The following is a 23,691-nucleotide window of genomic DNA, read 5'->3' as shown; positions in this document are numbered from 1 at the left end:
TTATCTTTTGCCTCTAAATAGCCTCAGTTTCAGTAATTACCTCTCCATTCGACCAGAATTTTTACGAGTGAACATTTTTTGAGGTCTGCGAACAGCCAGTAGTCGCTGGGAACCTTTCATGCAATTTTGCCATCATTTTCAATAATTTTTGACACTGTGTGGGGCCGTTTTTCCGCAATTTCGGCCTTTAGACTATATAATATTCACTTTTGATGGTATTTCCCTTCTCAAGATAGTCGATTAATATGACACCACGCACATCCCAAAATACTGAAGCCATAACCTATCCAGCCGATTGTTGTGCTTTCGGGCTCTCTGGCCGAGGTTCACCAGTTCCTCTCCACTCGAATGACGATCGTTTTGATTCCGAAGTGAAGTGATGGATCCATGTTTCGATCACTGTCATATAGATATCTATGCAAAAATTCCGGTTTGTTACATTCAAACATGGCCAAACACTGCTCAGAATCATCAAGACGTTCTTGTTCCTAGTCAACAGTGCGCTTGCGCGACAGTTACTGTGGACAGAGAAATATCTGCTTGTTTTTTTGTTGACGTGATATTCAATATTCACACAGTAATAATATAGCTGTCTCATATCCATTACATGACAGTCTTTGTACAATTCATCAGAGGAATACCTCCTGGTTTTCGATGTGATCAATTTCAGAATCAGTTTTTTCAGAATTTCCAGTAGGTTGGACCCCCAAAGTATCATTCCATTCTATCAAGTTTATAGGTGTTTGAACGGTGAGCATTTTTAAAAATTTTGAATTTGTATGTTATAGATTGCATTTTTTATCGCGTAGGTATTTCATGTGTAGATCCTGTCTCAGGTATGAGTAAAGGATCAATCCCAAATATTTCAATTTAATTACAAATTTGATAACAGTTGTACCACGGCCGGTTTGTATTTCACGTTGTTGAAAGTTGGGAGTAGTGAATTTATTGCCGCAGGAAGGTGAAAAATGAGTTTTTTTTGAGGTTGACAGTTAACATCCTATGATAAAAGTAGTTTTTCATATGAGTGTGGCAGCACTGTATGAAATGGCTGTGATGTTTACTCCCAAATACAGTCATCAATTGTGAAATTGAGTGCGAGATAAATCTGGAAAAGTGCACCATGTGAAAATACGGCTGCTGATATAGTCAGAAATTTGAAGTCCCGTCACCAAATGTTGAATCACTTCCCAATTGTGAGAACTCCACCCAACAAATTCACCTTTGTAACCCAGAAATCGGTTTCGAGTACACAAAGTGAATGGTATTGTTGCCAAACTGTAACAGATTTCGAAAAATTTCACTTTGTGATTTATAAACCAAATAATTATAGCTGCAACTATGAACGATTTAACAAGTATATCGGCAGATCGCCTCCAGTTGTATAATTTACTACTGAAGACAAATCAGGACCAAACCAATCAGATCAAAAACGGGTTTCAAAGAACAACCTGTAAATCGATACAAAAATTGAATGAGGCTAATCACGAAATCGAAATATTGAAACAAAAATGTGTTGAACTGGAAAGAAGAATAAAACGAAATGATATTATTGTTTTTCGTATTGAGAAAGAGGAAAATGAAAATCTTATCAACAAAGTTATTGATACTCTGAACAAAAATCTAGGGTCTAGAGTCAATGAAGAGCATATAAACCACAAATATAGACTGGGAAAAGGATCCAGAGCTCTTATACTTGTTGAATTTATTTCAGCCCTCCAGAAAAAATGTTTATTCAGCAACAAGGAGAAACTTAAACAACTGAGGAAAAAAATATTTCAATTGCAGATGATTTATCGACAGCAGATAGAGAGACAATAAAGGTTTTGAGATATCATCTAAAAACCGCTCAATCGCAGCACCTGGATGCAAAAATAAAATGCTTTGAACTCATTGTGAACGGGAAACCATACTCTATTGAAGAACTATAAAATAAAGAAAAATTGGAAGATGAGAAAGAGGAAGGTTCTTCGAATGAATAATAAATTGAGATTGAGGAAGAAACGTCGTTTGGAAAATCTGAACAGAGAAAAGAGAAATCTCAAATACAGCCCCGTAAATACCAGAAAAAATGAAAAAATAAAGTAAATTGAATGAAATTCTAATTCATAATTGAATAATATACTGTAAATCAAAAATAAAAGATCTGCTTGAAAAAAAATCTGTTTAACTCTTTGGAGTCTATCGGGACATACGTGTCCCATCCATGTATTTCGTGCGCCTAGTGGTACGAATAGATCCCGTTTTTCCATTATACATAAATATATCAGTCTCTAAACACACTTTATACAAGTATTTGTTTACAATTGGTCACATAACCTCACAGTTTGCCGGTGAAGTCCGTCCAGCTAACACGTGCTTTGCGTTCCACTATATTCTGAAAAATTTGCAAGTGTATTATTGCCCTAACTGTATTGTGTCTGCTCTCTAAGGTTAGTAATAAGCAATGCACTAGTTTTCAATGATCGTGTACTGATAAAACCTATTGAATTTCATTACTTCAGACTGTGGGACACCTGGGTCCCAGCAGGCATTTTGAACGGGACACATTTGTCCCGGTGGTTCTGTACAACAATGAGTAAAAGAATATTGACACAAAGAGAACTTGAAGAAGAAGCTAATAGAATTATAGAAGATGGCTTGAGTGATGACGATTATGACCCATTTCTTTGTGAAGACTCATCAGATGAAAATTATTGTCCCTCAGAGAGCGATAATAGCGAAGATGATGAAAATTATTGTTCCTCAGAAAGCGACAATAACGAAGATGAAATTATCGCTGATGATATAAATAATGATGATGAAATTAGTCAAGAAGGTAATGAGACAATCGGAAGTGAAAACGTAGTGGCACCAGATAGAGTAGTATTTTGGAGTAGCAGCAGTCAACAATTTTCTCCCAGACTCTGTATACCTGACGAAGCAGCAGCTACTTCTTGCCTGCCGAGACAAATGAAGGAAGTTGAAATTTTTTTGAAGATTTTTCCTAGAAGCCTACTCATGCAGATTGCTGAATAGATCTAACCGATCAATATGCGGGCTTATACGACTTCGACAGAAGATCAAATAAGTGGTGGAAAAAAGTTTTTTTCAAACTCCTTATGATAGCTGCAAGAAATGCTCATATTCTCTATGATGATGTAAGACGCACAAAAACTTCATTCCTGTCATTCCTAATTACAATAGCAGAAGATTTGATTGTGTTGGGACGAAGTGGGGCAAGTGTGAAGAGAAAATCAGCAACATCTTTAGGGCGACCTAGTTCGAAAAAACGAAAACATCAAAATGTGGGCGATCATTTACCTATTGAGGGCCCCACAAGACGTCGCTGCTGCAGATGCGCATAGATGCAAAAATAAGTAAGAACAAAAACATTGTGTCAAATGTGCAATAAACCTCTGTGCAAAAATTGCTTCACTCCTCACCATCTGCAATAATGTTCTATATGTTGTCCAATATAATTTAAATGGAAATACATTTTTTTTCGAGACTACTGGGTTTAATATGTCCCACCTAAAATGTCTAATGGGACACATATGTCCCGGCCCTTAGCGTAAAAAGGGCGTAACCTGCATTCATAAAACTAACATTTCTTGATATAGTATCCACATTTACATAAAATTTCACCTCAGATATATCACAAATATAAGAAAAATAAATCATACTCCAAAGGGTTAAAATCTATTTTTCCGTTAATCAGTTGTCGCCCCCATAAGAACGACAATTCTCAGAAGCTGAGAAACTTGTGCGAGCTGAGGACTAACGAGGTCTTACCCTTTGACGTGTGATTCCTAACACGGTTGCAGAATCATCCAAGCTTCAACCAGATAAATTCTTACGAGAAAAATCTCTGGTCGAGGCGGGAATCGAACCCACGGCCTTCCGATCGTGAGTCGGATGCACTACCACCGCGGCCAATTCCACAACAAGATGGATCCATGCATTAGAGAATATGAAAACAAACCCATTTCTGCCAATATAATACGAGAACTTGATTGTTAGGTATATCGTTGAACCCGGTGAGTTCTAAATTATACATATGAACATACGTAGTGTTGCAAAAAATATACATTCCTTCTTAGTCTTTCTTGATAAACTTTCAGTTGATATAGATGTAATAATACTTACAGAAACACACCAGGTCTCTGATCCCTACTAATACAGAATTCAAGGTTATCAATAGGTGTACAGTCATGGATCACTCAACAAAAATTACGGAATAATTATCTTCATAAAGGAGTCACTAAAAGTGACAACATGTAAACTCCTGATTGGTGAAGTTGATACACTGAAAATTCTGATTTCCACTGAAAAAAAAAAGTTAATATTACTGCCATTTATCGTTCACCGAGCATCGATCCGAAAGTTTTTAATCTGAAATGTCTGAGAAATAAAAAAAAACATAAATTAATATAATTACAGAAGACATGAATATTAATTTGATTGGAGATTATGATTATATAGAGGAGTATAAGAATATCCTCAGTTACTTTGGATTTGTTTTATATACACGATTAGAAAAATGAAAATGGAATCTTTCATCTTCAGATATAACATTATAGAGCATAATTCAATAGGACTTACTTTTCATAACAAAGTGAACAAGTCAAATGTGGAATAGAATGACTTAAAATTATTCTTAGATTACGAAAAATTGAGAAATTCTTCATGAAATGAACTTTATCAAGATAATAGTGTAGATAATATTATTACGCCTTGGTCAAAGACCACGATAGTCGTGGCACGAAGTGTTCTGGCAATGTATTGAATCTATTGGAGCCTCTGGAGACACCCTACGTTTTGTTTTATGAGAGAGAGGACATTAGCACAGATCAAGATCTTCAGATGATGTGGTGCTGTAGGTTTTTCCGGGTTTTCCTGCAGCTGAAAAAGCAAATGCGCCACTGGAATCGATGAAGTCGCCCCGGAGCCCTCATTATCGTTGTGTAATGAAAATTGAAAAAAATCAAAACTCATTCAAAGCTTTATGGAAAACTGTAAATTATCTATGTGGAAACATAGAGGCTATTGAAAATGCAGATGACACTGAAATAACGAATAAAAACGATATTGCGGAAATATTCAATGACTATTATGGTAACAGGACAAAAACTTGCTGAAAAAATCTCAGATGTTCCTAATGATACCGATAGAATCGAGTTTTTTGATCAGACCATGTATTTACATCCAACAAATGAGATAGAAATCGTTTCAATAATAAAAACTTTCAAACCAAAAAAATCTCCTGGACCGGATAAACTAAGAGCAGACACCTTAAAAGAGACAGCTTCAGAAATCGCCAAACCCCTAGTATTTTTAGTGGATAAATGTTTTGTTATGGGGCGTTTTCCTAGAACTCTTAAAAGCGGAATAATAAAACCTCTACACAAAGGTAGAAATAAATCATCTGTTGCTAATTACAGGCCCATTACACTAATATCTAACTTATAGAAAATAATTGAAAAAGTCATCAAGGAAAGATTTTACTCTTACTTTGAAAAATTAAATATTTTATCAGATCGTCAATATGGCCTTAGAGAGGGCAGATCTACAGAGGACGCTATTCTGAGAATGACGAAGATCATTTATGAATCGTTAGATAAAAAAAATTCCTACCGTCAGTATTTTTCTAGACTAGCTAAAGCATTTGACATTGTCTCACACAAAATACTCCTTAATAAATTTGAACAATATGAAAAGAGAGGAAATATTTACAACCTTCTTGAAAATTATTTATTGGGTAGAGAACAAAAAGTTGAAATTGATGGAATTCTCAGTGAAACACAAACAGTATTATATGGAGTACCTTAGGGAACTGTCCTCGGAACTCTTCTGTTCAGTATATACATAAACAGTATGTTATTTCCAGACACTAGTGGTGAAATCATCAGCTTTGCTGATAATACTGCTGTGGTGTACAAAACGTCAACCTGGCAAGAATTCAAAGAGAAAGTAGAGAGTGACTTTCCCAACATATCAAATTGGCTAAAAGGGAACAAATTAACATTAAACTATGAGAAGACAACTTACCTACCTTTCACGTCGTATGTTTGTGGTTTACCAGATCTTGGGCCTTTGAATGTAGGACTAGACTCTCAAAAAAAGGAAGGTGACAAAATAAAGTATTTAGGAATCATTGTCGATCGACATATGCAGTGGAATATGGCAACAAAACAAATATCAGGAAAAATAAAAGGTTTTTTATCTAAATTCAAATATTTGAAGGATTTTTTGAACATTACCCAGTTGAAAACTGTTTATTCTCCATTCATAGAGTCCTTACTATCCTATGAGATTTTGGGCTGGGGCGGGGTCAATGATTGCTTCTTGAACCAAGTACAGGTTTTGCAGAGATGGGTTCTGAAAATTATGTATGGTAAAAAGGTGACATTTTCTTCTGGCGCATTCCATAATGAATCTTAATGTAGAAATGTGAGACAAATATTTGTTAATAAAATTTTACTTTATGTCAAAGCTAATAAAATTCAACTCACCCCTCGTGAACATTCCCTCAATACCAGAAGAGCTGATGCAATTTTGTTTCCCAGAAGTGAAAAATATTCAGGTCAACGAAGTGCAAATTACCTTGCTCTAAGAATACATAGTTTGTTACCAAATGAGCCAAAGAATAAGTATATCTGTTGATAAGTTATTCAAAAAAAATAAATAAAAAAGTGGATTGTCAGTAATAGACCAATAATCAATACAATTTTCAAGCAAAAAGTATAGAGAGAAAAAAAACTGAATTACACCTATTACAACTGATTACCAGTATCTGTGTCTATATGTCGCGCAATCAATCCAGTATTAAACGACGTTACCCCGAAAAAGTAAAATTAACCGGATTGTGACTTAAATATAAATGATTTGAGAGAAAACCTTAGAATTAAAATGTGATCAATAGTAACGTAGTTGTTTCGATACAAAGATACTTAGGTATTGGATATTACATTTTTTTATCGATTATGTCAATTTTAAACTTATATTATATGCGCACTCGCATTACGCAATATTCAAAATCAACTATTGATTATGTATGTATTACGGGCAACGTGATTAAATGGGCATTATTAATAAGGACCGGTCATAATTAATAATGCTCAAGAGCGATGGGCAAAGTTGTTAATTTATCACTTTGACCGGCCATTATCAATAATACCCGACGGCCCGTGGTCCATGTAATAAGTCAGTATTTGAGATAGCTTGAATTTATCACTTGGACCGAGCAGTATGAATAATTCACTACTTGTAGCCGGGCAATGTAATAAATTGGACCGCGGCCGTGCCTTGCAACAAGCGAGGGGCGCGTACGTGCGGTGGGAGGGCAGCGTGCGCACGCAGCGACGTATTAGTTCGCAGTAATACTTTGGAACGAGAACACGTGAGTGCATGGAGTACGTTTATCTCGCAAAATGGCGGCATCCATGTATATGATGGATATGAAAAGACGTTTTAACGAAGAAATTCATAAATTGAAATCAACGAAGGGGAAAAACACGCAGTTTTTTTCGCCCGATGAGTATCATTCATTTTTAACCAAGTGCAAGTGACGAAAGTCAAGATAGCAGGCAAAACTTCGGAGGAATATCAGCGATTGTCGAGGTATGACATAGTGAAGATCGGAACAGTTGAAATATTAATCGTACCAGTGAAAAATGACAGGGAACCAATTCAATATTACTGTTATTTGGAAGAAACGTTTGATATTATTCACGAAAGGGGCATGGAGGTAGAAATAGGATGATGAAAGAGCTCAAAACGAAGTACAAAAATATTACTGAAGAGTTTGTGGCGTTGTATTTGGCTTTGTGTAAACCATGACAAAAAAATTAAGTGTTCCAAAAAAAAGGGCTAGTGGTCAAAAATCTGTTCAAAAATCTGTTTAAAATCTGTTTTTCCGTTAATCAGCTGTCGCCCTCATACGAACGACATCTCAGAAGTTGAGAAACTTGTGCGAGCCAAGGACTAACGAGGTCTTACCTTTTAACTGAATACTGAATCTGTGTTTTGCGAGGTATTACCCTCAGGTGTGTCAGACCACGAAGTCATCCACTTTAATGTTGAATTGGACTACAATAATGAAAATTGTTCAAAATTCAAATATGGAAGACAGTACTGTGCTACAAATTATAATAGGTTCTACGATTTGTACCTTTCAATAGACTGGAATCAAATTCTACTATCTGAAGATCCCTTTCTAGAATACTATAGCATGTTATTGTTCACATTCAATGAAAAATTAAAAATAATGATAAAAAAGAATGGATAACAAAGGGAATGAGGTTGTCTGCAAAAAATTTCCGTTGCTTACAATACATTAGAAAGTTCACATCATCCGCATATTTTTTAAATTATTTCACCTGCTACCGCAGAATGTATAGAAACACCATGAAACTAGCTAAAATTCTGTATTATACTAACAGAATGAATAAAGCAAGAAATAAGTCAAGAGAAACATGGAAGATAATTAATGATCCCAGGGGAAAAGGGTAGAAAGCAAAAATTGGACACTCCATTATCATCAATCGATTTCAATAACTATTTTTGCATGATAGGAGAAAAATTAACTGAAAATATTCACATTCCGTATGATCCTCTTGATAATTTAATTGATATTTATATAACAGATAATTTTATTCTATATGACACAAACCTCTCAGACTTGAAAGGAGTCTTTAGGGAGTTAAAAAATAAACACACTTCAGGAATTGACGACATCTCCTTGAATATTTTCGAAAATCTACCAGACAATGCTTTATCAGTACTAGTTGACATAATAAATATCTCATATAAAGAAGGAGTTTTTCGAAATTCTCTCAAAACGTCTATTGTTATTCCTCTTCATAAAGGTGGCATCTCTTCTAACTTCTTCAATAACAACACTTGCAAAGATTATAGAAAAACTAGTCAAGAGAACTAGTTGATTTTCTCGAGAGAAACCAGATATTAAACAAATATCAGTTTGGATTCCAGAGTAGAAAAAACACTCATGTTGACATTTTTTCATTATTGTACAGTCCATATAACAAATCAATTTATGGAGAGATTGCAGCTGCTGTGTTCTGTGACATATCGAAAGCGTTTGACTATGTTAGTCATGAAACATTGCTTCGGAAATTACAACAGTATGGTATAAGAGGTGTAAGTCTCAAATGATTTGAATCTTATTTATCTGAGCGTATTCAAATTGTTAAAACGACTAATTATTCTGAGGAAGGCAAAATAAACTGTGGAGTTCCACGAGGCTCAGTCCTAGGTCCACTATTATTTCTTTTGTATATAAATGATCTGACATCTATTGATATTAAAGGAGAGTTCACACTATTCGCGACGACACTACAATTTTGTGACATAAATAATTTTATAGTAATAAATCATGATATTAGCAATATCATGATTTATTACAATATAAAAAGATGGTGTGACGCAAATCTTCTCAGTTTTAATATCTCTAAAACGAACGTACTTTGCTTGAAATGTTCCATCAGCAATTTACAAATGACAACATCTTTGTTGAGAATAAACCATCAACCAAATTTCTAGGAATATACATTGACACTGATTTGAAATTTGAAGACCATATCAAGAGTCTCAAGATCTTATGAGTTGAGATTTGCTGCTGCCAAAGTAACATATTAATCTCTCATAGAATCTCATCTACGATATGGAATTCCTTTCTGGGGTGCTTGTACTCTGACAACACTGCAATCAATTTTAGTTGTATACAAAAGAACTGTACGTTTTCTGTGTAAAGCAAAACCACGGGATTCTTGCAGACCACTGTTTAAGGAAAAGAAAATCATCACTGTAATATCTATATTTATTATTGAAACTATATGGCTCATAGCAAAACATCAAAATCGATTTTCAATTAACACAAACGCCACTCGACAAAAAAACGACTTTAATTTGCCCATTCCAAAATATTCCCTCATTAAAGACTCTTTCCTTTATAATGGGTTGAAAATGTTCAATCACCCACCATCAAATCTGAAATTTGCATGCAATAACGTAAACTATAGGAAGTTTTGAAGGATATTTTTTGTGAGAGAGCCTATTATAATTTATCAGAGTACTATCAAGATACTTTTTGATTCGACTTGTGGCTGACTCGTTTTATGTAATCAATATTGAAATTTTTCCAAATGAACTCTTATTGGCTATATTCGTGCAAGTGATGTATTGGGCTATGTAAATACTAATTGTTTTTGTTATTTTTTTGTTCTTTGAACATATGTTCAATAACTACTTGGAATTTTATTCAACAACTACCTGACAATGTATATTTTTTTATAGTGCATAGTTTCGAGAACATTACTCGAATAATTATAACTTGACAAGTAGCGATAGCTATTATGTGGAATTTGTTTTTCGAATTATTTTAACAAAGCTTTGTCAATAAGATGTTAATCCTCAGACAATAAAGCATATTTTGACTTTGACTTTGACTTTGTTACTGCCTTCATATACACATAAACAAGTAGCTTTTGCAGCTACTTCTGTAACCTAATGAGTTACTGTATTTTTAAATGAACTTTTTTATGTAGTTATATGTTGTTTACTGTGAATAAACTTTATTATTATTATATTATTAGTATTATTATATGCTTTAAATCTTCTTTTATATTGACCATGAGTTCTTCTGAAGTTTCTCCATTATAAAATATTGGTGTATAATCTATAACTTTTTCATTACAGTTGAAAGTAAACATACTGTTCATATCATAGTTAAACATTATTGGCCCTAGAACGGTTCTTAGGAGTACACCATACTCAATTTCTTTTTGTTCGCTGAGTGCATCGACTATTTTCTCTTTTTATGTTCGCTTTCCTAGATAGCTCTTGAATAGTTCAAGGGTTTTTTCTCTGACACCTATATCTTCTAGGGTTGGTAGGAGATGCTGAAGACTGACTGTTTCAAAACCCTTAGTAAAGTCAATGAACAGACATAAACATGGTATACCCTTTTCTGAGGCGTGATATATTTCAACAGTTAGTTTCAGCGCGGCATCTTCAGTGGAGGTATTTTCTCTAAAACCATATTGTTGCGGAGAAAAGATTGTATATTTGTCAAAAGAGGAGGTTAGTCTACTTTTTAATAATGATTCGAAATTTTTTGAAAGATGCGTTATTAAAGAGATAGGTCTGTAGTTATTGATTTCACCTATTTTTCCTCTTTCTGGATATCAGCACGACGCATGTGTTTTTTGAAGCATCTGGCCAGACTTCGTTTTCCAGACATTGTTCAACAAATAATGTCGGGGGTCGAATTATTCGCTCTGAAATAACTTTGATTATTTTATATGTGATATCGTCGCTTCTTGGCGCCTTTTTGCATTTCAGTTGTTTTATAAAAGATTGTATTTCTTTTTCGTCGGTTGGGAATGAAACTATGAACTTTTGCAAATTTGATATCTGCCATTATTTTATATTTTTCAAATTGTGGAGAGTGATAAAACTCAGAAATCGCCGTTGAAAATAATCAAAGACTAGTTTAGATATGTAACATTTCATCGCTCAATCCTACAGATTCATAAAAAGTTGAAAACTGAAACAAAACAAAATAAACTTCCTCAATACTGAAAATTTAGTACCTACTATTTTGGAATTATAATATAGTCTTCTGTACAGTGATTTTGAAATATTTTTCAATTCAACCCACCCTTTGCTTTCTTTTACAGTTCCGAAAACTTACAAAGCCCCAGAGTTCCTAGAAGAACTGCGCGCTCTTCTAACCGAACAGGGCACAGTTTCGTTGGAGTGCAAGGTTGTGGGAGTACCGACTCCCCTGCTTCGCTGGTTCAAAGACGGAAAAGAAATTCGCGCAGGAGATGTTTTCGCTTTAACCGCAAATGCCGACGACCCGACTTCTTTGGGTACTTACGTTTGCGAAGCAGTTAACTGCATGGGCAAGGCTGTCTCCAGCTCGAAGGTTCATGTGACGGAAAAGGACGCCGAATCCAGAGTAGCAGACAGGTTAGTCGAATACACTTATTATTTTCGAGCGGATTTTGTTTTTTTCGAATGAAGAGTTGGAAAAACCACTGGTCTCCTAAGGCCTAAATATTAGGTTGTTATGAAAGTTTCATCCGTTTCATTGTCATGTGTTTTTGTGACTCCGTATCTCAATAAATATTTTTTCACTAGTTCGGACTTCCATTGTCTAATATACAAAATGATTTGAAATCCCTGAAACAACTAAAAAAGAAGAATAAAAAATAAATGGCTTCAAATAACAATTATGTTAAGCAAAAAAACCTGAAATGAAATAATAGTGAAATAAAATACAAGTGAAAATAAAACAATTTAACAAAAAATGAAAATAAAGAAATACAAAATGAAAATAAAGATAAAAATGAAGAAGTTGATAGATTTGAAGCCAAGTTAGTTCACGACGTTTCGATTGTTGGTATCCACAATCGTCTTCGGGTGATGACTGGACTGATTACTCCGAGACATGACTATTTATGGGTCGTTCGAGTACTTTCACTTATCCCCGCTTTCCATTTTTTCCGTTTCACTGGTTCAGTGGGAGATGACCGTTTGGCGGGTGTTGGCCATTTTTCGCTTGATGATGGGTTAACATATGTTGCGTATTTCTACGCTGGCTTGGCTGTATACGTTGTTGGACAACATGTATGCCTGCCTTGAATTTTCTTCTAAACCAATATTCCTCTCTGTGTAAGATCTCAGCTTGGGACCACTCGATGTTGTATTGATAGGTCCAAATATGGTCTGCTATTCCTAATTTGCTGGTTTCCCCTCGCTGTGTGTGTTTCTTGTGCTCGCCTTCCTGAAACACATCAACAGCGTGAGACCTTCCATCACTTTCACAATGAAGAAGGAAATTCATAACGAATTGCCATTCTTAGACGTTTTGGTGAAGAGGACCGACACTAAGTGGGAAACATCTGTATACCGAAAACCCACTCACACGGGACAGTATCTGAACCACGAATCCAACCATCAATCAACTAGAAGAGTAATCATTAAGACTCTTTCAGACCGTGCTTTTGGGCTCTGTAACACAAAGTAAGGTCGCGAGAAGAAACTAGACATCATCAAACATGATCTTCAACAGAATGGCTACTCCAAAGCGATGATAGAAAAGATTTTGGCTAAAAGACAGCAGGAGCCTAGCAATGAAGATAAGCTGTCACAACCAGTCCTTGCACTCCAAATCCAAATCCATAGCAGCTCACGAAAACCAGGCCACCAAACGCGGACTGCGATTCCAAGAATTGCATTTACCGGATACGCTGTGAGTACGGAAAATCCTATTTTGGTGAAACTAAGAGACCATTGAATGTTCGCATTGCTGAGCACAAGAAACACACACGGCGAGTGGAAACCAGCAAATCAGGAATAGCAGACCATGTTTGGACCCATCAACACAACATCAAGTGGTCCCAAGCTGAGACCTCACACAGAGAGGAACAATGGTTTAGGAGAAAATTCAAGAAAGCCGCATACATGTTGTCCAACAACGTATTCAGTCAAGCCCCCGTAGAAATACGAAACATATGGAAACCCATCATCAAGCAAAAAATGGCCAACTCCCGCCAAACTGTGATCTCCCATTGAACCAGTGAATCGAAAGAAATGAAAAGCGGGGATGAGTGAAAGTACTAGAACGACCCAGAAATAGTCATCTCTCGGAGGAATCAGTCCAGTCATCACCCGAAGACGATTGTGAATACCAACAATCGAAACGTAGTGAACTAAGTTGGCGTGAAATTTCCATTTTGTATTTTATTTTCATTTTTTGTTCAATTGTTTTATTTTTACTTGTATTTCATTTCACTTTTATTTCATTTCAGGTTTTTTGCTTATTATAATTGTTATTTCCAGCTATTTATTTTCAATTCTTCTTTTTTAGTTGTTTCAGGGATTTTGAATCATTTTATATATTAGACAATGGAAGTCCGAACTAGTGAAACTCATCATGAAACATTGTCAACCACTTTCAAATAAACGTCATATTGATGCTGTTGATTTTTCCAAATTTCAATTTTTGCCACTTTTCAGCTCATCACTATATAATGTGGTTGAACGATTTACGGCCAAGTTTTCTCTACGAATTCAAATTGAACCAAAGCCCTCCCAAATAAATTAACCAGACAGTTGGCAATGATAGTGTTAATGATCGCACTATTCGATGTTGGTTTGCGAAATTTCGTTCCGGAGATTTCAGCCTGAGCGTCAGTTCCTATGCTGTTTTTGATGGTGTAAAACGTATTGGAATAGCTCGAAAAGTGGGTGTTCTACGATTTGAACGATCGACAGAAACTGTCACGTTTCGGGGACTGTTCCTTTTTGCTTTTGCGCAACCAAAACGATCTGTTTCTGAATGAGATCATCGCCTGTGATGAAAAGTGGATTCTCTATAGCAGGAGGACCGTGGTTGGACACCGATGAGCTACACAGGCACTTTCCAGAGGCAAAAACCCACTGAAAAAAGACCATTTTGGTCAGCGGCACTGGTCAACAAGAGAGATCCGATCCTTCTTTACAACAACGCCTGACGTACGTTTCACGAATCACAATCCGAAAATTGAATGAGTTGAACGTCGAAGTTCTGACTCACCCACCATTCTCCGCAGATATCTCGCTAATCAACCATCATCTTCTCAAGCACTTCGATAACTTTCTCACCTTTCATTGGCCTAGTTATTCGTCGACTTTATCGATCCCAAGCACACAATTTTTATGCTGACATAATTGATCAATTTTTGTTACGTTGGCAAAAGTGAACTGATTCAAATGTCGCTTTTTTCTATCAAATTGAATAAGTATGCACTGAAATAAGGCAGTTCAAATTAGACTCATAAAAACGGATAAAATTTTCGAAACAACCTTATAAAACCATTGAGAATAATTCAAAATTCTGAACTAATTGAGCCGGTTGATTCTTTGTTATTAGATAAAGTGATAGATAGATATATAGATCTTTATTTCCAACACGTAAAACATGTGTAAAATGAAAAATACAATAGAACAATTCCAGGTTATAAAATATGTATCAGCACATTTGCAATAATATCAGTTACGGATTCAATTCTATAACTAATCTTTGAAATACAAACTGAATAGGAAAAAGTGATTTTTTTGCAATTCAATGTTCATATGAAAGTAATCTCTTCCATGTACTCCAAAATTAATGTGGAAGTATTTATTTCCGGAGGGCCTTATCATCTAGTTTGTATCTAAAAATAACTTCTATGCATCATCTACACGCATGTTTGTAATAAAGAGTTCATTCTGAGGTTTGATCACAATTGTTTGTATAAAGATGAAGTTGAAGAGGAAAAGCATTTCTCGTAAAAACACTGTGTTGTATAACTCTGGTGATATTATAAGAATTCTTTTTTTGCAGCCATGTTCCAACTGGACCTCCACCGATATTCACACGAGATATTCAAGACGAATCCATTAAAATTGGAGATCCCATATTACTCACATGCCAAGGTAGGTGAAAGCAAAATTATTAGTTCAGGACCATCACTAAATCACTGTGTTTGATATTTTTCAAAATTATTGTTTTCAACTCATTCTCCAGTTCATAATTAGGTTAAAGATGATATGTGTTTTAATAATTTGATACGTTCTTGTTGAAATATTAAGAATGTGAAACTTTCAAAATATGAATAATTTGAGAAATGTATGTATGTATATGAATTTCAAGCTATTCATGTATGAAAATTTAGGAAACTCTTTTCGTGAATAATTTTATAAATTTCCATGTTCAACCATCTTATATAGGAATGCAGGCTTTCACGGCTGGCGTCAATGTTTTGGTTCATTTCCGGGTTTTGCTGTGGTCTTCTTTGATTATAATCTGTTAAAAAAAAATCTGTTCAAAATCTGTTTTTCCGTTAACCAGCTCTTGCACCCCTACGAACGACAACCCTCAGAAAACGTTTCAACTACAACTGCGGCAATCATCTTCAGTGGTGAGGTCGAAGTACCCTTCTTAACCTGTCAAATGGAATGAGTGTCCTGAGATAGAATCTTCCCCACACGATTACTGTGTACAGAAGCTAAAATCTTGTCCATCCACACCCATTCATCCCTGAGTGTACCTCAATCTGCTGCTGGGCACTCAAGCAAGATTGCTTAAGAGACTTACTGCGGTCAAAAGTCAGCCTTTAGGTGCTTTCACTTTCTTCATCTGTTATTTTTATTTAACATGGCTTTACTGAATGTAATATTTGAATGGGGCCCCTTAAACTAACCGGAGACAAGTGTCTTTTGACCGCGAACTAGAGTTTGTTTGTGTATCTGAAAAACAAGTGAATATTAGGTCTGTTCATAAAATTTTTTTTCTTGCCGGAGGTGTTCTCTGGTTCTGCTCCGTTGACCTTTTGTGTTTTTCTCATTCTCGGAATCTTGGGTCTTCACTGTTGAGCACTTCATGTAGATCACGCAGCGCTGGACTGGAGTGTGATCGAACTCTTTCGAACACGTTGTCTGCGTGTTCTCATATACGCGTCTACGTAGTGGATGTTCAGCCTGAAGCTCTCATTTCTGCCATGTCATTTATAGTGCTGATTTTCCGCACACTTTCTGTTACGGCGTGTTCGCGCGTACTCCTGCGTGATTTGAGTGACTTGGCTTCTAATAAATATTCAATTTCAATTCAATTCATTCACATACCATTATTTACAGAATTCACAAGTTATAATTTATAAATGTTATATTCCACTTCAAAAATAAACAACCCACCCAAGCAACTCATTTGCTTGTGTTGTTACCTTGAAATATATTTGAAGTGTTTTGAGTGTTTCATCAAGATTCAGTAGGAACAGATCAACTACTTCAATATTGAGAAATACAGCAATAAAAAGGAAAAAGAGATAAAATAAGAAAATTAAATATTAAAAAAAATAGGTTTTCATGAGGATAAGGTGTTTGATGAGAATTTGATTCTAACAAACGAAAAACTGGTGAGGTGGTATTATCAATGAGTGATGATTTGATGTTTTCGTCATTAAAAATTTACCAGATTTATATTTTCATATATACATTTTTATAGTATTTTTGTACTTTGGCAAGGAGTTTATAGTTTTTATGTCATGTTGCAAAATGTACAGATTTGGTCTATAGAAAAATATATAACGTTTTGTGTGTGCTTTTCGAAAAATTGTCAATATCGTGGACTTACAGCGAATCTAGTTTGTATATTGTTGTTTATTATAAAACATTCAGATCAATGACTGATAGATATGTAACTCACTTGTATCAAGTGTTTCAATATTCTTGTAGAGCTGAATAGTGAAATAAAGTTTTTTTTTAATATTATTTTTGGTAAGGAATTTTGTGTTAATTAAAGTTTACCCAATGCATTATCGTACAGACCTCCCCACACAGTTATGCAATATCTAATAACTGATTCGACCAGGGGGTTGGATGATATTGAAATATTGTTATTGTTCAAGGTCCCTCTGATACTATAAAATTTGTGGATCAGTTATCTGATCCTTTTGTTACATGGGTCACGTGATCATCCCACCGTAGATGTCGATCCAGTATAATACCAAGATATTTCACATTGGGTGTTTTTTCTATAGTTACTATAGTATTCGGGAAATCTGAGAAGTGAAATGAAATGAAACCAATTACATAAACTTCAGACTAAATTATGTTGTAACTGATAAATGGTATGCTATTGAATTGCTATCAGTTCAAAAAAGGAAAGAAGTTGGGCGATTCTATAGTTACCAAAAGTGACCTTGATATACCTACTAGATTTCCGGAAAAAATTATTTCAAGTATATAAAATTCAGAAATTGAAAGGTGATACCTCGTCAATCCTCAGCTCGAACAAGTTTTGACTTCTGAGAGTTGTCGTAGAAGAATGACAACTGGTTAACGGAAAAACCAATTTTTACAGATAGACAGACAGTAAGTAGGGCGTTCACCGTTTTTTCGCTAACTAGCGAAAAGTGCGCTGTAAAATATTATTCCAATTTCAAAGATAATATAGACATTTCATGATTATATTCTTTTTACTTTAATTTGGTCTAAATCTTTATTTCGAGAAGCGTTCAGTTTTTAAACTATGATGTATTCAAAAAACACTCTCTTATGAGATTAACTTGACAGTGTACAGAACTGCGACACGTGTTTCGCTGTTCAGTAGCATCTTCAGGCGTCACAATATTCATAATACTAGTATTGCGACCCCTGAAGATGCTATTGTATAGCGAAACATGTGTCACGGTATTGTAAACTGTGAAGTTAAAATCTCACATCAAAGTGGTTTTTGAATGCGTTATAATGGATTTTCATCAAATATAGGTCATATTTTTGAGTTATGGTTGAAACACTAAAATGGTAACCAAATTGTGTCCTGTCGAGGACATAAAGTTTGAATTCGTATCAAGAATCCGAACGAATATATAGATTCGCTGAGAAACCTACTTCTATATTTTTTTCTTTGAAAAACCTTGAAATATTGAATTGATATTTATGAGCTGTAAAATGATTTCCTTATAATCAAAGATAGGCAGATACAAAACGTTTTACTTATGGCGTCGAAAACTGAAATCAACGCGATATTGCCAGCAACAAAAGCTAGTTAATTATACAACTGAAACGAATATTGATAATGGAAAAAACAGCAACCCCGTGGGTATATTGCTTTTTTTTCCATCGTGTTTTGTTGAAAAGAATCTGTTGAAATTTGTTTTTCCGTCAACCAGCTGACGCTCCCTTACAAAAACGAAAATCCTCGTAAGTCTGAACTTGTGCGAGCGAAGGAATAACGAGGTCTTGCCTTTCAACGTGCCTTTACTAGTAAGAGCAATATGTATACAGGGTCCTGCAACAGTGGCGCGGTGTTCCATATCTCTATATAGGAAGCAGATAGGAATCTAATTTTCTATAATATTACCTTATTGCTCGAGCTCGACAAAATAAAAATATTGGCGGTCACACAGGGTGTTCGATTTTTTCTGGGCGGATCCCAACTGTGTCTTTTTAAATGGCAACCTATATTTTTTATCGCTTTTTCGGTTTCTTCATAGAAAATAAAATAAACTTTATGTATATCTGCACTTGGAAAATATTGATGGTTTTCGAGATATCTAGCATGACAGGTTTTTTTTTCCAATATTCGTCACTCAGAATATTTGAAATTATAAAGTGCCAAGTCCAGTTGAAATTTTTTTTTGGTCGAATATTCTACATTGGTAACTCTCTCAAACGATATATCTGAAATCGACCTGTGATATACAGGGTATGAAAAACCGCTTGCCAAATATTGTAAATGAAAATTTGCAAAATCTTCCTTATATTAAATGGAACACCCTGTATATTATTGATCCATAAGAAGCGCCAACGAAACCTCTACAAATTTCATTAAGTATTCCCTATGGCTAAGTTCAATAGTTTTTCTTAAATGAGCATTTCTTTCGAAAAATGGTCATTTTTTCAAAGCGAAATCCATTTGACGACTGATAAAAATATACGAAAGATATCTTGTTTCAATTTTGTACATTAGAAGGTGTCCAAACAAATATTTTTTAACGAAATAAATGTATGTACCTATCACTTTTTGCTAAATGGAAAATTATTTTTTCATTGGATGCAGAATTTCACTCATAAATCGTGCAATATCAAACCAAACAAGTTAAAAGAAAGAAACATAATAAATAACTATTTTTTTCATGTTATTATATTCATTCAGAGCTTGAGTTCTAGATATTCAAATTTGTCAACTGGCAAATTACAAAACTACAAAAGGGAGAGTTTAATTAAGGTTGATAATGAAACTTTTATAAAATATGTTCAACATGTCTTCCATTTTCTTGAATGCAGAGCTGAAGTCTATGTTTGAAAGACTGTTCTACCCTGCGCAAGACAGATGGTGTAATGCTGCGAAAAGCATTCGTTATTCTAAGTCGCATATTTTCGGGAGAAGTTGGTGGCTCAACGTAAACCATATTTTTTATGTATCCCCATAAGAAAAAATCTAGTTTCGTCAAATCTGGTGATCTAGCGGGCCACCGTACAGGCCCATTCCGTCCTATCCATTTATTGGGAAATACTTCATTTAGATGATCTCTCACTTCTGCCGAATAGTGAGCAGGTGCACCATCATGTTGTAACCACATTCTATTGCGGAGGTCAAGAGGAATATCATCTAACAAACCTGGTAAATCATTTCGTAAGAAATTGAGATACATTGCACCATTCATATGTCCCTCAAAAAAGTATGGACCAATTACATATTCTCCAATGATGCCTCCCCAGACATTTATCGACCACCTGTGTTGATAATCCACCTGTCTCAATAAGTGAGGATTTTCTGTCGCATAATAATGGTAATTATGTCGATTTACAAATCCATTTTTATGGAATGTCGATTCATCCGACCATAAAATATTATTGAAAAAATATTCGTTTCGACGAATTTTGTTCATGGCCCAATTGCAAAATCTCACTCTTTTCTCGAAATCAGCATACAGTAGTTCTTGATGTAACTGAACGTGGTATGGATGCAAGCGATGTTTCTTCAATACTCGTTGCACTGATCTCTCACTTATATCCACTATTTCCCCAATTTGTCGTTGACTCCTACTAGGATCTTCTTCAACAGCAAGAAGAACTTGCAATTCATTATCTTCATTAGTAGCTGGCTTGATGCGCTCATGTTTGGAATAATTAATAGATCCAGTTTCAACGAATCGTCCCAAGACCTTTCGGAAAGATCTTTCATCTGGATGCCTTCTATCTGGATACCGTTGAGAATAAATTCTACTTGCCAATAAACAATTCCTGTCTGATTCACCTAATATGAAAATCATATCAATCAAATCACTTTTTGATAACAACATTCTGATGAAATTATACCGACAGTTCAACTTCACGATTGACTAAAAATTTCAATATTCATTTGCAGCCAAATATTTTGTTCTGTCATTTGCCAGACTACTTGATTTCCAATAAATATTTCATTCGCTGAAAGGTTGTTTTAGACCGAAAGAATATGGCACAAATTCCGAGATTTTTGAAATTATTGTAACTATTCAAGAATGTCCATTTTGTGGTGTAATTCGCAACTTGTTTATCTAGCAACAGGTAATTTTAGGAATGGGCGATATTTTAAGGAAAGGGTATTTTTTGTATATTCTTATCAGTCGTCAAATGGATTTCGCTTTGAAAAAATGACCATTTTTCGAAAGAAATGCTCATTTAAGAAAAACTATCGAACTTAGCCATAGGGAATACTTAATGAAATTTGTAGAGGTTTCGTTGGCGCTTCTTATGGATCAATAATATACAGGGTGTTCCATTTAATATAAGGAAGATTTTGCAAATTTTCATTTACAATATTTGGTTTTTCATACCCTGTATATCACAGGTCGATTTCAGATATATCGTTTGAGAGAGTTACCAATGTAGAATATTTGACCAAAAAAAAATTTCAACTGGCACTTTATAATTTCAAATATTCTGAGTGACGAATATTGGAAAAAAAAACCTGTCATGCTAGATATCTCGAAAACCATCAATATTTTCGAAGTGCAGATATGCATAAAGTTTATTTTATTTTCTATGAAGAAACCGAAAAAGCGATGAAAAATATAGGTTGCCATTTAAAAAGACACAGTTGGGATCCGCCCAGAAAAAATCGAACACCCTGTGTGACCGCCAATATTTTTATTTTGTCGAGCTCGAGCAATAAGGTAATATTATAGAAAATTAGATTCCTATCTGCTTCCTGTATAGAGATATGGAACACCGCGCCACTGTTGCAGGACCCTGTATAAAAGATGAATCTGATCATCCTGCAAACGTAAAAAATAGGTTGTATAATAAAGCTGACCTTGGACTGACCTTGGCAACAAAACATACTTTAGCAGAGATTAGTTTTTGGGAGAAATCATTTTGGCATTCTACTTCTCCATCTCCAAGTGAAAAATATGAGAATCTTCCGGAAAAGGAAGAAAGGAATTAAATTCAAAATGAACACTTTGTAGGATTATGTGAGTGGATCATGCACACATAAGTTTTCTGCAAATACAAATTAGAAGTGTTTGAAACAACAACTTTTACATGAACATTTGATTACATGAAAAGAGGTTTACCCACATTGCATCTGCTCAGTTTGCAGTATACTTGGGAAAATTTTCTATTCGAATTATTTCATTTTTGTTTTCGAATCACGTAAGAATGAAATACCAAGAAAAAGATTGTATTTATGTACCCCCGTAAGAAGTTATACTTATTTTTTTAAAATCATTTCTCGCTGTGATTTATTTGATTATTCGTTTAAGTTCATTCATGTACTCCAAATATTTATTGAAATTTATTTTTATGCTAGCATCATGTTGTGCTGCGTATGGGACTACCTAACGATACATTTTATTATTTGAAATTTTGAGATTACTGCAGGAAAGAAACGTTTGATTCAATTCAATATTCGGAATAATTAACTTTTTCTGGACTTTTCTTTGGTCACTTGGGAGCTGTCTGACTTGTCCATTTAGTCCAAGTCTCCAGAAAACACTGCAGCCTCTTGGGCTTATTGCGTTTATTCTCCCATCTTCTTATGACACCTATTCCATCAGTCTCGTTCCCTGTACTAGTTTGTACATGTTCCGTGTTGGATGTTCGTTATATTCTTCCGGACGTAATTATTCGTACGTCCATATATTGCCTGCCTCATGTGATTCAGTGCCTCACATTCGCATAAGATATGTAGAGCTGTTTCTATCCCTTCGTTGCATAATCTGCATCTGAGGTCTCCGTTATACAGCCCCATTTTATTCAGGTGTCCTCTAAGTGGGCAATGACCGGTTAGTAACCCTGTAATTATTCTGAGCCGATCTCTACCATATTGAAGTAGTTCTTTAGTTCTTTTTTCGGACGGTTCCCTAATGAAGGTTCTACTGTGTTTGTTGCCAGGTGCTTTTGTCCAGTACTCTGTGTGCTTTTCATTGGTCCATGTCATAATATGGTTTCTAACTGATGATTTTGGTACCCCCAGAGCTGGTTCAGGACCTATATATGAAGTTGATGATTCGCGCCTAGCGCATTCATCAGCTTTATCATTACCTGTGATTCCTGAATGCCCTGGCACCCAATACAAAGTTAATTTATTTCTGTTTGCAAGTTCATTCAGTTTTCATGGTATTCCCAGACCAGTTTTGATGTCACCTTCGGGTTTGTCAGAGCCCCTAGTGCGCTCTTGCTGTCTGCAAAAATATTGATCCGTTCATTTCTCAATTTAATAAGCCTTGCACACTGCAAGATAGCATACACTTCCGCCTGAAAGACTTATAGTCCTAGCGCATAGCTGTAGTTTAAATTTCTATCCGCTCGGTATATTCCAGCTCCCGTTCCATGTTTGGTCTTCGATCAATCTGTATACCAGGTGTTTTCTCCAAACATGTTTTCGGGATGAATAATGGTCTTCCACTCTTCACGGTGAACTCCGGTGTCATGTGGTCCGTACACATATTCAATATGTATTCCTCCACTCGTTCCGAAATTTCTGTTCGGCCCGATCTTTTATAGTTCGGTGTAAAGGAGGTAGGCTCATGTTAAGCCCTTCTTCTTCGGTCCATCTTCTTATAATATTCAGGGCCTGCTGCATGCATCTTTTCACTATATTATTATATTCACCCTGGACTAAGATGACTAAGTCGTCTGCATAGCCAAGTGCTTTATACCCAATGTGGT

The 23,691-nt window shown here is 35.2% G+C and overlaps 1 protein-coding gene across 3 annotated transcripts in view; it reads left to right on the top strand.

Moving 5' to 3' along the window:
• Positions 1–23,691, top strand: part of LOC111507951 (uncharacterized) — a 353,913-nt gene that overhangs the window by 69,630 nt on the left and 260,592 nt on the right. For all 3 annotated transcript variants that reach the window (XM_074178365.1, XM_074178366.1, XM_074178367.1), the window contains 2 exons: positions 11,682–11,976; positions 15,377–15,468. In XM_074178365.1, coding sequence (XP_074034466.1) covers positions 11,682–11,976; positions 15,377–15,468 — 387 coding nt within the window. The remainder of the gene's footprint in view (positions 1–11,681; positions 11,977–15,376; positions 15,469–23,691) is intronic.

This window comes from Leptinotarsa decemlineata, unplaced genomic scaffold (genome assembly GCF_025532065.1).
Source record: "Leptinotarsa decemlineata unplaced genomic scaffold, Ldec_3_MD MMD2_tig00003736_RagTag_RagTag, whole genome shotgun sequence".
Classification (NCBI taxonomy): domain Eukaryota; kingdom Metazoa; phylum Arthropoda; class Insecta; order Coleoptera; family Chrysomelidae; genus Leptinotarsa; species Leptinotarsa decemlineata.
This window is presented reverse-complemented; position numbering and strand designations above follow the sequence as displayed.